Source organism: Camarhynchus parvulus, chromosome 4 (assembly GCF_901933205.1).
Source record: "Camarhynchus parvulus chromosome 4, STF_HiC, whole genome shotgun sequence".
Classification (NCBI taxonomy): Eukaryota; Metazoa; Chordata; class Aves; order Passeriformes; family Thraupidae; genus Camarhynchus; species Camarhynchus parvulus.
The window spans coordinates 37,835,286-37,854,992 of record NC_044574.1 but is presented as its reverse complement, the minus strand read 5'-3'; the positions used below and the strand labels follow the sequence as shown (position 1 = coordinate 37,854,992).

The following is a 19,707-nucleotide window of genomic DNA, read 5'->3' as shown; positions in this document are numbered from 1 at the left end:
GTCCTGAACACTTCCAGCGATGGGGCATCCACAACCTCCCTGGGCACCCTGTTCCAGTGCCTCACCACCCTCGCAGTAAAGAATTTCTTCCCAATATCTAATCATAACCTATCTTCTTCCAGTTTGAGTCCATTTCCCCTGGTCCTGCCACTACATACTCTTGTAAAAAGTCCCTCACCATCTTTCTTGTAAGAAGGAAGAACAGGAGAAGAGAATGTCAGAGCAGTAAACAATCATATGAAAAAGGTGGATGCTAGATTTTCCTTCCTGCTATTACTCAAGATGGATCATATGGATCAAAATAATATTGTATTACTTGCATATAACAGAAGATATAAACACATAATTTTCTCCAATGAAGCCCATTATTTAGATGATTGTTGAATTTTAAATTTAGATCAAACATACTTTAAACAGTTATTTCATTACAAAACATCAAGGCTGAAGGATATGAAACAAGCAGAAAATAAGACAAAAAAAAAAGCCTGCTCCGCTGTTCAGCTTGTCAGGATCTTATTTGCCATCACGACAAACATGCAGGTTTTTCAAGGTCTAATAATTTTATCTATTTTGCACATTTTTTTTTCAACTCAGATTGAAATTCTTCACATCCTTCCTGAGAATCTAGGTATTCCATACTGTTGATACAATGGCTGCAACTGTTTCCATTCTTATGTAACCTACATCGTTATTTGCAAAGAACTTCCTAATCAGAGAAGTTAAGGGATCACAGAGGAATGAAAAGGAAAACCAAAAGGCACTTTGCTAACAGCACCCCAAGGTACCTGTTACACCTAATTATATTTGTTTACCTCCAGAAGCTATCAATGCTTGCAGAATCTGATTACTTAGTACAGTGAACAACCTATTAGGGAAAAGTTAAGGCTTGCCCATGGGATCAATTCAAGATGAATTCAAATAAAAGCAGCATTCTGTGCTTTTTTATGCAGAGAAGCAAGCAAATGACAGTTGCATGAATTTGAAGATGGGAGAGAACTGATTACTGGCCTCTTCTTTGAAGTAACCTGGGGACAGCAACAGCTGCAGAATATTTTGCAGAGTGCAGTTTACTTCTCTTCCTTGAAAAGAGAAATTAAGCACCTGCATGCATTCTCCAGTGAAATGGCTAGCAGATATTCAAGGTCACCAAGGGACTGAACCCAAGTCATGCTATGAAGTGTTTCAATCTAGCATTCCTTTCTGCAACAAATATCTATGTACCTAGGCCTGCAATTCCTACATCAGTTGTTTTCCTTAACAGACATATTTGCATTGAGGCTTCCTTACTTCAATCTTTACATTCACTTTTTTTTTTTTTTCCCATTCAACAAAATTTTTGCTGCAACAGGAAGCCTGAAATCCAATTCCCTTTCCCACCAACCTCCAGGAAACTGAAGAACTTTCCAAGCAGGGCAGGACAGAGGCAGCTGGCTGAGCCACGTCTCGGTGCCACAGCAGGGATGAGGTCAGCACACAGCTTTCCTCTGCCTGCAGATGTCTGCAGGAATTACCACTACTGCAAGGGCTCTAAGAGTGGTGCTTTGCTACACTTATTTTAAAAATTAACTCAGGTGTTCTTTACTTGCACAAAAGTAAACAAAAGCTGACATTATTTTCTAGTGACAATTTGACTGAAGAGTGATTTCTTTTCCCTGATTTTTGTTCTATTCTGGGCATTTGTATTTGTTTATGAAGTGTTAAACTAGGTCAAATCATCCAATTTGAGGTTTAAGAAATGTATATTGTACCCAGAACCGCAAATTTTCAGAAAAAAGTCTAATAATATCTGTTTAGTTATGAATAATCTTTGTTCTTGGAACAGCAATAAGTGTTAAGTGTGATTTAATAGAATCACTCTTCAAATTTCTCTCAAAATGTATTCAGTCTCACTTTTATTACTAACACAAATTTAATACGTGAAAGTTAGAAAAGAAGGGATCAGAGTAGTGAATCATAATAGGGCAAAATTGTCCTCAAATACAATCAGAGGTTTTCATGGACTTCAACATTATCTAAAATTTTATCCTCACTGTACAAGAAATATCTCAATTATTACACCTATACTACAGAATAAACATCACAGACTATGCCCATTTTATAGTTAATGACTTCAGATAATCTCTAGTGAATGGAGCTAGTAATTCACATTTTCAAACAAAAGGATGTGGACTAACATACACAAGGTAAAAGCTATGTCTGTCATTATAACATGATAGAATTCCCTAAAAATAGGCAATGATTACAGGATTGGGAATGCAATGAAAACTACCATATAAAAATCTTTCAAAAATATTAATTACTTTTCATCTTCATTGTCTTAATAAAATTGGTAAGAATGGTTTGCTATACTTGTTTCTATCAGCTGTCTCTATATTTTCCAGAACAATAGTTATATACTCTCAGAAACCAGGCATTTCAAAATTCAACCCCATACTTTACTACACATCTCACTGCCTTCCACCACAGTATGCACTTCAGTTTAGTATATACTGAAAAAACCCACCTATCTGATTTGAACTAACTCTTAGGGTATAATTTATCATTCTAGACTTTCCATTCCACTTTAGTGGGGATTTGAGAAAGTGTACTTACTTAAGTGTTGATGCCTGTTCTAAAAGGGTTTATTGAAAATACATTTTCTTAGTTGATGGAATCAGTCTAAAAACATTAACAGAAATATATTTTGTGACTTTCACTTTTACATATTTTTTTCCAAGGGCATATATCCTTTTTGCAACTTTTGTCGAGATACGAATGTAGTTGTTAGCTAAATAGCTCAAGTGGCTGCCCTAGGAAAGGGCTTTTTCTAACAAGGCTGAGTAATTTAGTTTGAAAAAACACTACAAAAAGCTTTACTGACTGAATTGAAGGGGCAGTTAATTGCAAGAGGCTAGGAAAGAATACCCAAGGGCAAGAAATCATTAAATTGGCCTTTAAAAACGTCTCAAACTGAAGCCAAAATTGCACTAAGCAAGTTGAAACTTTTTTGGTCTTCTTGTTTTTACAGTCATGAAATTTTCTACCCCCAGATTTACAGATCCTTACATCAAGCTACAAAGATAAATATATATCTTTCCCTTTTAAAAATAATAAATTCTATTTCAGTTGAAAGCAGTAATGGTTTTTGAAGTTCCCATCTCATCATAGGATTCAGAAATTGAATTAATAAAACCTGACTTGATTCTTAGTATGGTTACACATTTCTTCTGTGACCTGAAGTACATATTTCTCATCCCAGAGATAATGTGAAAATACTTTTTTCTTTCATCATTCTGCCTCAATTATTTAAATGAAACACTGTCGGTGCAGGGAAGTGTATCTTACCAAGTATTCACAACATACCTATCAGAAAAGGACAAACACTCTTCTAAACCTTTGTATTTTTCTGTAATGCAAATTTGAATAATCATTGTGGCTGTACACACTGCTCCTAATCACTGATGTCTTTCTATAGAAAAGATACAGCTTTCAACTCTTAAAATTTAAAAGGTTGGGGAAATTTTCTCAACTGCTACCTCTTACTGTGAATTGTTGTAACACATGACAAATGCAGGAAGATGGAGAAGGTTTTATATATGGCTCTGTTGATGAAAAAGCCGATCCTTTACCTGTTCAACAACAAACAATATCCTTTGACATCCTAATTGTGCTAATTTGGTTTTGAAGGGCGGATATTAGGGACAGTGCAAAGCTAACTATTTCTCTGACTTGCTGACTACTTTCATTTTGTGGCTAAGTGTGGTTTGGATTGACTGCATGACTCCAGTATTAACAAGAAAACATAGTGACTGCCTCCAATTACACTAATTTCAATTCCATTCAATAAAAATAGGTATCAAATAGCTAAGTTCAACTGCTGCGGACATTAACTTTCCCAAAGAGAATTTTAGGTCTAAGATTATTTATATCTCAGGTTATTTTAGAATCATCACCAGTACTGATTATTTTTCCTTTCAGAAAATTAAACATACAGCCTTACTGAGGACCCAGCTTTACTCACCTCAACATAGGAAATTGGAAATATTCCTATCTTGTCAGCCAGCATTCCTTCTGCCCAGTTTTCATCCACACGGCGAATTACAGTCAGAATATCATCCTGTGTGAACATGCAGTGATTATGTCTCCCAGCTCTAATTTAACTTTTCATTTAATTTTCCTCCATAACACAGGAGTAATCAGAGAAGGCAAGACATGGATAAGAACCGCAGAGAAGGCACTCTGTAAGAGGAATATGCTGCTTTGGGGCTTGAAGTCAGTTCAAGCTGTTCTTTTTCCTTTTGTCCAAGCTCAACTAACTGCCCACATCTCAGCGATCTGACTTTGCCCTTTAGTGCCAGTCTTCCTGTCATGTTCAGTCCATGTTACTCATCAGCCCCCCTTTAATTCCTTGGCATTATTCAACAGAACCACAACCATTTTCCTTCTCAACTGACTCATTATCTAACCTTCCCTAGATGTTGTTTTTCTACTTAAGTACTTAAGAACATTGCTAGTGATATGACTTCTTTCACATCTGCAATTTGAGTGTTTCTTTAGAAGATGGAATGTTTTTAATTCACAACATAGGTTATTTCTCATAAATTAGGGACATCACTACCGCAAGTATGAAAAAATGCATTCTCAGAAATAAAACATCAGAGAAATTATATGTAATTTAGAAAGAGAATGCAAAACTAATCAATATAGGAGAAATACTTGCACAATTATTTGTCCTTTTCATATGTGTGCAGCTCCAATAAGAAATGCAGATAATTCTACAAAACAGTTGTATTATTTCTTATCCAAATAAATGAAATCATTAGAAGAAAATAGTAATTGTATTCTCTTTTTACCTTTGCAAATGGTAAACAGTCTTTATCTGCTTCCTTGTCTTTTACTTCAAAATCATAAAGTGCTTTGCACTGAGGCGGAGGTTGAGGTAAAGGTTTAATAATTTGAACAAAATTGGTAGGAAAAAAGCCATGGATGCCATTGACTTCTCCATGATACCAATTTTCATCCACCTGTCGACGTAAAATGATGATGTCTCCTTTACTGAATTTAAGATCTCCAGGTTCTTTTCCCTCATAGTTATACAATGCTTTGGCACATGGTAACTGAGGTACACCCTAAAGAAAAAGAAAAAAATAACAGATCATTAGAATTAGATGAGCATTACTAAATAGAATTTATATTATATTTTTGAAGAGTATGAATGAAGCTGCAAAGTATGAAATTGCAAAGTAAAATTATACACATATTTTACTGCAATGATTCTACTGATTTTTACCCACACAAGAGGGAAGAGCTTCAGTTCTCAGCAGTCTCAAGATCCCTCTAACTTTCATTATGATTTTTAATATACAAAGTTTCTAGATACAGAAAAGACAGAAAAATATAATACTTTAACCCTCATGTACTAATTCACTAAGATGAAACATTAAAAAATTAAAACAAGCAAACTGGAAAGCAACCTGACCACTTGAGAGACTACTGGCAGAAAAATGCTGCAAGAAAATACAACACTGGAATAGAAAATTTGCTATAAGGCCTTTAAGGCAGTTTCCTGCCTGACTTTCTTATTATCTTCCTCACCGTATTTACTTCATGGGCAGAGAATAATAAAGATGAGGACATAAAGGAGATGTTTTCCAGCTTGAAAAACAAATTTCAGTTTATTAAAAATGAAAATTCTCATCCTGGAGCAACTCTTTTATTTAAATTATTTATTTAAAACCACAGCTAATAAGAATTACTGGAAAAGATCTGTTGAAGGTATGCATCCTTGGGTTTCCTGAACTTGATTCCTCCATAATATCTGAAAACTGTAGATCATTGGTGCTGCTGTTGAATGCAGATCAGAAGGACTGCAATTTAATACTGTCACCTTCCCTTATATACATTGCAGGTATTATTTTTTAATTGCTTAGCCTGTATCTCCAAATTTTGCAAGAGAGAGTCATAAAATTCTACAATTGTAGTGTTAGGGCTACTGCCTTCAAAACTCTCTTTTCTCCAGATTTAAATACCTGGAGGGGTGCTTACCCCCTTAATGATGCAAACAGCAGTAACTTGCATTACTAATAGAGTCTTTCCAAAGCAAAGGCAGCCTTTATAGTCACATAGAGCACAGTATTTCACATCTTTGATGCAAACCCATATGGAAAAAGCAAAATTTAATGAAATTCAAGGTTGCTGATATTATTTGCCACATCTACCCTATGGTATGTCTCTCCTCTCAAGTCTTCCACCAGCTCAGATCGTGAACTGGAGTTGCACTTGCAATATCTCAAGAAGTCACACACAATGTAAGGAAATTCTCAGAAGGAATTATCACTTTGAGTCTGTCCATTGGGCAGAAGACAGAGTTTTGATAATGTATATCACATTTAACAAAATTTTATCTTTCAATATAATCAATTTTTTTTTTCGGACAGCTTTAACTTTTGTCCATGCATATTAATGTCTCCAATGTATAAATAATATCTTGAAGATTAACTTCTCTAGTAACCTTTTTTCTATGCCAAACAGTCAAAGGAGAACCATGTGTGTATATACATAGGTACAGAGGAGTATGATTTACATATGAATAGAGGAAAATCAAAGTTCATTCTATTGTCTCCAGGATGAATATGAAATCACGATCACACTTAATTGCATCAGTGCACTATGATGCCACACTCTGTACAAACCTGGATATGGAAAAAGACACTAAGTAGGGAATTTGTGGGCCTCAGCCAAGTGAGGGGAAAATTAATGGTCAGAACAGAAGAATTAAAAAATTATATAAAAATAAATATGTGTGTGTGTGTGTGTGTGTGTTTTTTTAGTTTTATGTTCTCTGCAGAGTACACAGACAGAATGAAGGAAGCAGTCAGTGTAGATGGAGTACGAACAAGTGCAAAGAGAGAACTTTGGGGGAGAGGAAGCAAAAAGAAGCAGACCTCTCTAAACAAGAGAGGAAACACTGCTTGCTTATCCCTTTCCATCACAATAACAAACAAGCAAACAAACATGCAAACAAAAGGATTAAGAGCCAAGAATTACTTGACAGAAAGTGGGCCTCAAGCAATTATGGCTGCTACAGGATACAGAAATCTCTCTTGCACTGGAGGTAATAGTTTGACTTCTCCCAGGAATCTCACCGTTGTCCTGGGAGAAAGCTTTCTATGTCCCCACGCTGAGGAAGAGGTTTTAGATCAGCTTTTTGTATCAAATACAGTTGGAAAAAAAATCTCTAAAAACAAACAAAACAAGCCAGGAGTACCAGTGCAGATCATGTCAAAGCAATCAAACTCATTTGTCGTCATTTAATTGTTAGAATTCCATATTGCATTTATGCAGTTTATCACAAAGGCTCCCACAAACAAATCTGCATACAAAAGTACAAACATCTGTTTATGCTTTACAGGAATTTCCTTTCCCAGTGTAAAGGTTGAGTTTCTGCAAAGCTTGTTTCCCACATTAAATAGAAATGGTTCCAGTCCATAATTCCAAATAAAACAAAGTTCAACAAAACACACAGTTCCCAGTTGGACTCCCAGGGATTAAAGAGAAGTAGTTAAATGACTGAGAGGAGACGTGGATGACTTTTCCTTCTGTCCCAGAGGGAGGATGAAGTGACAAAGAGCGGGTGCAAGGGGGAGGGCTGCTTTCAGGGGTACAGGATCAAGAGTCCTTGAGCACCATCTTCACATTCCTGCTGCCCTGAGCAACCTGGAGCCACGGCTCACGGCCGGCGCCTTCCGGGCCCTTGTGGTCAGGCAGCTCCAGCCCCCCTCTGCCCCTCTGGCTGCTCACCAGCAGAGATGGCCGTGAGGACACACCGAGCCAGAGTTTACATTTCACTCCATGCCTCTCACTTGGCTAAACATGAAAGAAAGGCTTTGGAAGAAAAACTTTGCAGCCTACCCTTAAGTTTACAGCTGCCACTTACCCTTGCAGCTCTTGGAGTAAGCAACAACAATAACAACAAAACAAAGATAAAAACCATTTTAGGAAGTTAAAATCTAAAATTCAGAAGGACTCCACATGACAGGTTCTTAGAATTATTTTCTTAGTCCTTACGCAAAAATATCTGAATTTCTAGTGCTACTGATGATAGACCAAGTGTTTAAATTAATTTTTAGCAAAGGCATGGATATATACATATATTTCAAATGCCAGATTCCTTTAAAGAAAATAATACATGATGACATCAAAACAAATGGCTTAAAAAGAATATGAAAAAATGCATATGCATTCATATACATGAGACTCAGGTTCCTCAGTTTTCTTCTCCTAACCCAGATATTTTGTCTTAGAAACCTACAGAATGCACAGTTTTGCTCCTTGGATTTATACTTTTATTTTCAGTCACCTGATTTAGAAGTTTACTTTTATTTTTTTAATGGGCAATATGCAACTATATGTATTTTTCATAAGCTTAAGCCAAGAGAAACTTATGCCTGCAAAGAAACATGAGATCTGATTTCCTTTAAAAAAGGAGTTTTGGTGGCAGAAGCCCAAATGTAAATATGCTTACACTGGCACAAAACAGCACTCAGTCTGTACATACTGCACTTGAAGAACCAACATTAGATAAAGTGGCAAAAAATAGTAAACCCTCTCTCAAGGAAATGAATGGCACAGACACGGGACCAGCCACATCTCTGTTTTTTTGAAGCCTCCCAGCCACGATGCTGCTGGCTGTCCCTTTTCCAAGCAAGCAAGGCATTCCCTGTTCCCTGGCTGCAAGATTGGGAAGTGGCCTGGGCTTCCCCATGAGCCAGCTGAATTTACCCAGAATAATTACACTGGTTTCACCTGTCTGAGCTTCTTAGACACTGAGTGTTTTCAAGAGGCCTGGAAGTAGTGCCTTTTATAGGAGTATTGCTTATGTTGATAGTAAGACAGACAAAAACAATTTTCTGAAACTGGCTACATGCTCTATCAGCTTCCAGAAAAATCCAGCTTGTTCAGATACCACAGCAGCAGTTTTTAGGCCTACTTTTCTTTACAGAAAATCTTAAAACTGGTAGTTGATCCATGTCATGAGGGGATCTTTAACATCCATTATTTGCAACTTTCTTACAAGGAAAGACAGAAAATTGATTTTTCACCTGCACTTGTTGTTTTCTTTCCATGTAGTTCCTAAATCAAACCAAGAGTCACATTAATGACCACGACAAGATGAGAAACTACCACAAAAAAATCTCAAATTACACAGCAATTGAAAGTACAGTAAGTCTAGTGTTACAGAGGTACATTTTCAGTCAATTCCTTTTTTTTTTCCCAAAACCATCAGTATTGTAAGACATACTTGATTGTTTGTGAAAGGTGCTTTTACATAAGGATAACATAATGCAAATATTTGCAGCCAAAACTTGTTTGCAAGGCAGATTTGGGTAAAGTTGGTTCTTAATGTGTACATCCTCCAGTAGGTACAGGTAAACCTGAGATTTCCTCTTCAGACTCTTAGTCATTCAAACCTTTTGAAGGACAATATTGCTTCTTTTAATCTTCTGGTGTATTCTATTTCATATTATTGCTTTCTTGATTAAAATCTTTCAAATGCATCCTTCCTATTACTTTTTTTAAAGTGTAATATTTTGCTTTCTTGCCTTCTTTGGCTTTACTAAGCTGTCCAGTCCTGCAAGAACATTCCCTTTCACATCTGTATTTTTTTTATGTCTCTTTCATCTCACTGGCTCCAATAAGTAGTTTCAAGTCTTAATTTATAGCCACCTGATCTGTGTAATTCAATTATCTTTGTTTCAGCCTCCTTTGTTCCTTCTCTGCTTGCTTTTAACTTTCCATGTATTTTGAGACATAGACCATATGAAAATACTTTACCAAAGACCTTTTTAAACTGCTTATATTAAAATATGTGTTTTCTCAAGTTGGATTTCCTTCTAAAGGAAGGACACATGCTCCCTGTGTTAAAATACAAGTACATTGCTTTGGCCTGAAAATTAAATACTCAGTTTTGTAGGACAGAGCAACCTAAAGACGGTAACATTTGAAACTAAATCTCCCTGTTTCTTTTTGAGCTCCAGAACACAAAGTGTTTCCATAATCTAAGAAGAATGTTAAAAGCTGGCTCCCTGCATTTACTTTTGTCATCTAAGGAACAATTCAAACAAGATCAGATTTGTGCAAAGAAAGGCTGACTTGAGTGTTATTCATCTGTCCCCAACACTGACTTGTTAGCGTAATCAACTTTATGTACTTCTGCCACCAGAACTATCTCAGAAGCCTGCAGAGGTCATCAATACAAATGAAATCTTTTCAGATAAAGTGTCCCTTGGGTCCTGCTATCTGGATGACAAAAAAGTAAGATATTTTTATGTCAGGAGGCTGACAAGTTGCCAGTATACTGTAATAACCATAAAACAAACCTTTGGTAACATCTGATATAAATTACTCTTGCTGTACTGAATACAGTTATAATAGTTCACTAGATTAAAGAAGTGAGCGATGGTAATGTTGGTAAGTATATTCATTTATACTGGTTTCCTACAATACAGTTGTACTAAATCTAATTTTTCTCTGCACACATAAAGCAAAAGGCCAAACATTTGACTTTAAAAAGTGCAAAAGTAGTTGTTTTGAAATGCTGTATTCAAATATAGTTACTTGCTATACAGCTTCTGATTTTAATGAAAGTAGAAGTTTAGCATCAAGAGGAAACTAGCTAGCCAGGTTGCCCTGATCAAAGAGATCAGGGTTTGAAACCCAACTGTGTGTAACTAAACCCATAAAACAATCATAATTTTGAAGAAAGATTACTTTAGGAAAAATACCAGGGTGCCAAATAAAAATATAATCAAGCCAACATATTTATTATACTTTTGCAATCAGTAAAAGTTTTAGAATCTTGATAAATGAGGAAACAGGATTACATTTTTACTGTTATTTAATTAACTGAAGTTAAAAATTCTTTAGTAGACTTTACTAATTTTCAAGGTTTCATCCATCTAACGCAGGTTGACACACCAATCACTCCTAGACCCCTTTGCCTGACTCTATTTAGGACTTTACCAGGTAACTTTGCTCTTGGTAACTTGCGGAAGAATTTCATAGCACAGACTCAGAGAAACTTATATTTTATAGCAGATGGGTAGGTCCTTTATTCATGTAAGCAATTCTTATGTGCTCTTTTAAGGTAAATTCTCAATGGTCTACTCAAAGTAGCCATTTTATTAAAGCCCTTTTTGCTTCCTCTGTCTTAACAGCTTTTAGGAGAAAACATTTTGGCTTTTTTTTCTTGTCTGATGTTCAGATATAAATATAAGGTTGTTTAATGTAAGTATGAGCAACTCTTTCCCACAAAGTTGTTTTGAAATTAAAAGCTGGAATACAGGAGAATGAAAGGAATTTAAAGATGTTGCCTTAAGGCGTAAGCAATCACACTAATAATACGGAAGGTTAGGAAGGGACATTTACAAAGCTTTCCAAAGGCACTTCTCCCAGTCCCTTTCTGTGTCACACCTTTGTAAACACTTCTTTTTTTCAAATAAAAAGTGTGTTTTCAGAATGCTGCCTTTTTTTTCTTTGCCTAGTCAAAATGCAAAGTTCCTAGCTACTTCCTTTCCCAAAGTTTATTAAGTAAAGAAAATTCTGAACACTTTCCACTGAACTAAACCTCTAAGTTAATAAGTAAGCAAAAAATAGAAGAAAGTGGAAGAGAAAATAACTATATCCTGCACGCAGCGTGTCCCCAAATATTTTAAATGTATGTACCTGACATGTTCAAGAGTGCTTCTTCCACAAGCAAACAAAATTAATTAAGAGAAAACTGCTCTGCACAGGAAAGACTGAGGAGGTAACTTTCAAGATGCAGAAGAGAATGCAGGTCTGTATTGCTGTTCATTTGCATATCAAACAATTCCATTTTGAATCTTTAAAAACCTTTTGATTAATTGTTTACTACAAAAGATTTTTGCTTTGAAAAACCCCAGATTCTTTTAAGAATCTAAACAGAACCTTAAATTGTGCACTGCATAGAGCTAGGGTGTTTATATAAAATAGCTATTTCCAAAACCAATGATTTGTTTGAAAGATCTGTTCCAAGCTGTTACACCAACACCACTGCTCAAACTGAAAGTGCCACTATCTTCATTGGCTTTCTTTTGGCATGTTCTGATGCAAGGGCTTTTGATGTCTCCATCAAACTTCACTTTTCTTGTCCCAGTGCCACCATACAGCAGCATAGCTCTCCTAACCTCTTTTAGCACATCAAGTTAGTATCAGCACAGCAGCACAGGTTCACTCAGCACTTAGATTCCCTAGCAGTGTCACTTCCAATGCGTTCTCTTTTCAGGTCATATCACCCATAGCTTCTAAGACAAGAACACTGCATACCACAAGAACAAGGAAAGAGAAAGACATCCACCCCTCTAGGCAAGGATACATCTACAACTCTGAGACTGGATAGCTGGACTTACTAGTCCTACTCTGAAGTGCCTGTAACTTCTGTACATCCCTGAAGAAGTCTCAGTGTGGATGTTAGAATATATCTAATGTTCCCCAGTCATATCCAATTTCTCATTATTAAAACCCCCATGAATATCCCAAGTTAGAAAGGCAAGAACACCGACTGCTTTGAAAGTTTTGTTGTTCCAAATTCCTCTACCCCTATAAAACTGCAGAAAATTACCTCCCAGTTATTCATTTCATCTTTTTGGAGAACAGTTTGGAAAAAGAAAAATAGATGCAGCTGATTACTAATCCACTTTATTATTTTCTAGCTGTAGGCACTTTGAAAAAAGTGTCTTTATAATGGTAAGACAAACTTTTTTTTGGTGGGGGGAGAAAAGAAGTGAAGTGGTAAAACGTAGCAAGAAAAGAAGCAAACAAATTTAAAAATATCAGAATAAAGTCTATGAAGGTCAAGAGCCTGACAAAGACCTAGGAAAAGACTTTGAAATAGTATGTCTCGAGTACTTTCCTAAGACAAATATATCCCTGAAGCTCAGAGTATAGAACTATTTGCCTAATTACAAAATACCTGATTACAAGATAGTACTTTTGTGTTTACCAAGAAGCCTCATTTTGCATAGTTATCTAGTAAATGCCTTTCACAACTACTCACTCCCATCCAAAATCTGTTGCAGGAAATGTGACAACTTTCTGGTGTGAATAGTTTCTTAAATATAACTTGCTTTTTTTGCTTATTATATGAACATAAAATCACAAAACAAGAGAAAAGAAAACCTTCTGACCACTACCAAAATACAGACCACATCTCAGTGTTAAACTCTTTCCCTAAATTCCTTCTTACATGGCTAATACATAGCCCTTCCTTTCATTCATTTTAGTTTCCACATAATCTGGAAACTACACATCTTTGGCATTCTTTTGCTCCTGCCTAAATTAATACTTATCCTTCTAATACAGTGATTTAGAATTTACTTTCACTGTCAAAAGCCATAAATGCAATTGTCTAAACAGCGAAATAATTAATTCCCAAGCAAGATGTGTGCCATTCTGATCTCTAAGTCCAGAACAAAGAGAAATTTTCACATAAACTCAGAATGCTTTTATTTCCTTTTGGCTTAATGGGAGGCAGCTAGAGAAGCCACAGACCTTCATATGCCCTTCCACAAATAAAGCATCAATAACTGCAACTGTTATAATTCAAATCTGCCCTACTAACTGAACTGCCATGTAACCTTATAACAGCTTCTATCATTCACTAGAAAGAAGGAAAAAAATCACCTAAACATCCAGAAAACAACATCTTGCTGTAATCTACAGTCAGTGGGGCAGACATACCATACATGACAGCTGGTGAGGTTTCTGTATCATGTGTAGTAGTTAAAGGGATACAGTCAACAGCAATCTCAGAGAAAGAAACCATCTTGCAATGCTTCAAAACATTTCTATTTGGTTTAACAACTTTCTTTTTTTAATATATTAACACAAAACCTCACCACATTAGAAGAAATAAAAGGGAATCTACATAAAGCCATAGGGCATTGCTAATATCTAGAAAAGACTCTATGATTAATCCCGTACTACTGCGCTGTGCTATGCTGGAGTAGTGGGAACAAATTGAACTATGTCATCTGCCAGTCTTTGCATGGCTAGTCAGAATACACTAGCTTCTTTCCTTTTTTCCATTAAACAGAAGCCATAAATACTGGAAAAGTAGATGCATTTTACTGACCACATATCACATTCTCTCACAAACTGAACTTTACAGCAGCACTTTACAATACACATTCTGCTTGCTTACTTTACAAGGAAAAAACTCCATTAATCTACTTAGTTTAGAAGATTAGAACACTCAGTTTCTCATCAAATCCCTGGGACACAGGAGGCCCTTGTCCCTGTTTCAGGGAGCTGATATTTTAACACAAGCTTCAGAAGTTCCAGAAGGTTTACCAACAATATAAAAATTTAAGAGTAATGCTCTGTACCGTTCTAAAGGTTTTTACACTTTGAAAATGAACGTAAAGAAGCTTCCCCTCAATGTGATGTGCAAATGAATATGTTTACCTCTTGCACCAAGAAAAGGTGGAATTCCAGATGAGAAGACAGACTGAAAAAAAAAATCTGAGAAGAATAAATGAGAAATGAGATTGCTAAAAGCAAAATCTTACTGAGCTTTGAAGGTGAGGAGTTAGAACATGATACAGGAGGAGCAAAGCGGGCAAATGACTCTGAATAAGTGACTTGGTGAGATTATGCTTGGTGAGATCAGCAAGAATAAATGTTCCTTTAATCTCTCAAATACTTTGCTGCCAGAACTTGGGCAATGGGAAAACACAGAGCTGCAAATTAAGAGGTTGCTGCATTTTTGATGAAAACCTATCAAGGTTGACGGTCCCGACTTTTTATCTAAGCATGCTTTGCTTTCCACTATGATCAAGTGTGAATTTGTTCCTCACCAAAACAGTACAGCTCTAAAGTTACAAAGGCACTGTTAATGGTATTTAAAATGAGAGTAACCACAGGCATCTCTTCTGTCTGAATTTGATTTTACAGACCTGAGATAGCATCTGACATTCCATTACCTTCTGAGAGAGTGTTTCTAGGTTTATTTACCATCACTTCAACTATTTTGTAAATGTTCAGGTGCTTGTTCAACCTTTTGAATGAACCCAACATCACCATCACACATCCTTCTCAGGCATTCCCTGCAAACTTTTGTTGCCAGAAACTGGAGGGACTTTTGCTAAGCTTGATTTAGGACTGGTATCATGTCCTCTTTCTCTTAAAACCCCCTCACTCTCTTGAAATTCATTTGGAATCAATTTGATTCCTTTAATATCCTGACTTCAAACAGCTTCTTGCCTATTGCAGAAAAGAAAAGGTGCTAATCTTAGCTGTCACTGTAGCACACACAAATATACATTCACTGCATGCACAGAGTAAATAACAAACTATATGCTATTTATTCTTACTCATCTTTTAAATTTTTCATGCGTCAAAGCAAAAGATTTTTATGGTACTCTACTTGAAGCAGCTGGCCGGCATTTTGAAAAGGCAATCCTAGCTGAAATGATGCATCTTTTTTAAGATAAAGTTCCTGTATGCTCTTTATTATAACAAAAGAGCCAGAAGAATGCTACATTAACATTTATCTCTTGTGCAGTGACAAGCTGGAGTTTGCACTTCCTGGTTATTCCATCCAGTCCGTAGAAGCAGACAAACAGCAAACGAGCCTTCTGCTCAGTTTAGTACTAGTCGAGCAGGCTTGAACACATAGTGCCTACAAGAAAGGATTATGCTTCACATTTCATACTATTCAAACGGATCTCTTTTAGCATAAAAGAGCAAAAACCCAAACTGATCTGCATGTCTTGAGTTACGAGGTCTGAATTGCTACATTGCATCACCACCGTCCCATCTGCTGTCACTGTCACTGTACAAGCCCTCCCTGAATTCTGGCTTTTTTATCCTGTACCTTCATGCTCAGTGTTGCTCAATTTCTTCAGCATCCTTCATCCTCACTTCCACCTTCCCCAGGCTTCCTTTCTGCAGGGGAGGTCAGTGAGAAGCTCCACACCCAGCTCCCCAAGCCCTTCTGCAAGCCTATCCCACTGCCCCCGCTCTCCCTGTCCCTGGAGATGAATTGGCTCTGCTCTGTCAGTAGTGCAGAGAGCCACATTCCATGTGTTTATCTTAATTAACTCCTTATTCCATTAAAAGTTGCTACTGGTTTTACATGGCAGCTAGTAATGAAGCAAGATGGTGAACTCCAGCACACCCTGGCCAGGTTTTCTCCCAGGCTGCTCTAGCCCAGACTGTCCTTCACTGTACAGGAGTGCCTAATTCTTACAAAAACTATCGGGTCAAATGAAGCAAAATCTCTCAGTACTCCAACTCCACCATCAGAGGCAGGAAGAGTTGCATAAGCAATATACAAAGTATAACTAGACAATTCAGGGTAGACAGATAAAGATTTTCCATTTAGCTTTTCAATGCAATTGTTTCTCCAAAACATTTGTTGTGGATTTAACAAATGTTAAATCCAGGTGAGGAAGGGTTAGAAATGCTAGGCAACAGGAGGCTTACATTGCAAGGATAACCTGTTCAACTCTCTACAGCAGAAAAAGTTACCAGAACTTGGACCCAAGGAGGTCGCAGTCTGATTTTGTTTACACCAGTTCTGCTCCTCTAGTCCACTTGCCCTGTTACCATTTTATTAATATCTGGTTACAATAAACAGAACAGATTGCACTGTGATATAGAAACTAGAAACTGCTAAACTACTTAAATGAAGGATGTTCCAGCAACTGTGTCTGCATGCATTGTGGAAGTGGAAATTCGACACTAACAGGTTGATCATTACTACGCAGTCATAACACAAATTAAACCTCTATGTTTACATATGATTTCATCAGGAAATCTTCCACCATCTTTTTTTCATATTTGTTAGACACTGCCTATAAATTGCACACATAAAGCTGCTTCTTACAAGTAGTCCTCTACTTCAAAATATACATCCTTTCTACTTCAAGCAACAATTTATTAGCAATTCTACTCTATTTTCATATGCATTTTACTAAAAGCCTTTCACCTCTTCAAATGTTATCAGAATTTCGTAGTCACTTTGTAAACCAACATCTGAAGTATCTCCTGGACCTAGACCACAATTCTTGAGTCTCTGTATCTATAAAAAACAAATTTATACAAGAGTTGGGCTTTTTTGCTCTCTCAAGTATTTGAAAAAGGAAAGTAATTTTTTTTCCATTTTTCTGTGATACAATCACGAAGGAAACAATCCATTCTTTCATCCAGTTGAAAAAAATGACTATTTTACTTCCACAGCAAAGGAACCATGAACTGTTTCAGATCTGCTTATAGTTTTCATTTGTGCTCATGCAATAAATGAAAATTTATGCTCCTATATAATGATTTAAATCAAATAGCTATATGAATGAAAATATTTAGTAAGTAGCATATTCTGGTACACTTTTCTCTTTTTCCATTTTGGAGCAGCCTTAATATAATGTATATGAACTACACTGCTTTATTGATGAAATTAAAATGGAAGGTGTTCTCCAACAGTGGTCTACTCATCCAAACATTCCCTGGAATCAGAGTACAATTCATTCAAAGTATTACCTCTGAAGAAATATAGCCTGTGGCCACCAGGTCCTCAGCATCCACTGTTTTCTTCTACGGATCCATTCCCACTACAGATTACTTGTAATATAGATCCAGCCAAAGTTTTCTGAGCCTAAAGAAGTTTTTAGTCCTTTGGTTGTAAAATGTGATATATGCCATGATCTCAATGTTTTCTTTGAAATAATTAAAGCAGTTCTTACTCCAGCCAGGTTAATCTCATTAAAAGTTTATTCCATGAAGTTAATTTCATTATATTCTTCCACTGTACAAGGGCTTCCTGTCTTTGAGACTCCACAGTAAGCAAATTAATAACCATCTACTTACATTAACAGGGATTGCATGGAATAATTATGTTCCATAAATAAATACTCAAGAACAGCTTACAAGAAGTACAACTTTCTCATTTAAATAAAAAGTATTTTAATTAAGCAAGTGCAACCATAATGCATTATTATGGGAAAGCACTGCTCTGGAGCAAAGAGTTAAGAATCAGATAGGATAATGAAAGGCTGACAGCTCTTTAATTCTCTCTCTTAACTATTCATGCTACTCAACTGGTTGAGATATATTTGGAAAGCAGAATTCAGTCATCCTGCTTCATAGTTCTCAGACTCCACTAAGGCCTGATGGAAAGACAACTCCTGGAGCAGGATTCTCAAAATAAAGTGAAACTCCACCTCTTTTTGTCACTGCAGTAGGACAGCCTGCACCTCAAGGCCCACTGCTAATGGAGTTGGTTTTGTTCAGGTCTTGTATGAGACCGTAGCTTATTTATACAGAATCAAACAGATCAAATTCTCTTAAAAGAAATACACAGGAAAAGCCCTACAAATCACAACAACATGAACACAGCCTTCAGCTTTATAACTGTTCCACTCATCACATTTATGTGAAGTGGTGCTGACATAGAAATACAGACCTGAATAAGGCCCTGAATATTTATTCCTGTAGGTACAAAACCTGCATATGGTGAAACAACACTTCTATTAGGTATTGGTACATGCTGTCATTACACACTTTCAGTGATCCTGCAAGGTGAATATTCTTCAGCCACTGACTTCAGCTCAAAGTGAAACAAATTATTTTATAAGCAAAACCCTCCTCCATGTTTCTCCTAACTAACCTTCCTGTCAGGTTTTCCTGAGGTTCCAGTTTTTCTCTATTCACTCAAATCTGTTCTCTCTTTTTAGGATGGCTGAGGCTTAGGACTTGATGTGATCCTAGACACATTTTTAGAAAGTATCATATAGCATCACCAATGTATATCATGACATTCTGTCCAAAATCTGCAGCTTTCAACAGAGTTGACTTGCAAGTCTGTACCCAAGCTGCCTCAAAACAGGTATTTAAAGTTGTTTCTAAAGAGCCCATTAAGGCTGTGATGCAGAAGATCACTTCTTCCAGAAAGGCACCAAGTCTTTAACTGAAAGCATTGATAGACAAACAATTTATCCATTAGGAGATTTTCACTGGCATCCCATGCTACAATGATTTAGATGCTTCTTAATGCACTTGTGCACTCATGGTAACTTTAGTCTGTTATTTGCTGGCAATGTTAAAAAAATTAAGAATACATAAGGTCTAGCTAGAAAAAATACCTAAAATAGTGTCTTAAGCATGTCTTCATTTTTGTTTACATTTTGGGGGAACACCAAGAAAAGTCTCTTCTGGCACATATCAAGGTACTTTCTTATAAAATTTCTCCATTTTAGTTAGACATGAATGTGATCATCCCACAGTATAAACAAAATTCTACCCTTCAGAAAAAAATTGGTGCGACACCATGGTGCTCCCAAGTATTCTACTGTGTACTTCTGCAAACCTCATTTATCATCCACAGGCAAAATATATTGCAAATTTATTACATTGCCTAAAGGAAATAAAACACATCTCATTATTCAGGTGTTCAAATTTAATTTCCTTTCAGTTTTTAAGTCTATATTAGCAGCTTACATTTAGTTTAAACTTCCAGATAAACAGCAAATAATTAGCTCTTCATAAAAATGGCAAGAGAGTATCTCCTGTGCTCCTTGCATCACACTGTTTTTGCAGTTTTCAAACTTTCAGCCTGGGAGTGATTAATACATCTTCCTATTTGTTTTTGCAGAGCTATACTGCTCAAGAGTTTGGTAACATAAGGTTTGACTCCTGGGTGCTCCAATTAAA

At 36.4% G+C, this 19,707-nt stretch overlaps 1 protein-coding gene across 3 annotated transcripts in view; it reads right to left on the bottom strand.

The window, feature by feature from the left end:
* SH3RF1 (SH3 domain containing ring finger 1) overlaps window positions 1-19,707 on the bottom strand; it is an 81,784-nt gene that overhangs the window by 27,188 nt on the left and 34,889 nt on the right. For all 3 annotated transcript variants that reach the window (XM_030946784.1, XM_030946781.1, XM_030946782.1), the window contains 2 exons: window positions 4,833-5,108; window positions 4,001-4,096 (listed from right to left, as the gene is read on the bottom strand). In XM_030946784.1, coding sequence (XP_030802644.1) covers window positions 4,001-4,096; window positions 4,833-5,108 — 372 coding nt within the window. The remainder of the gene's footprint in view (window positions 1-4,000; window positions 4,097-4,832; window positions 5,109-19,707) is intronic.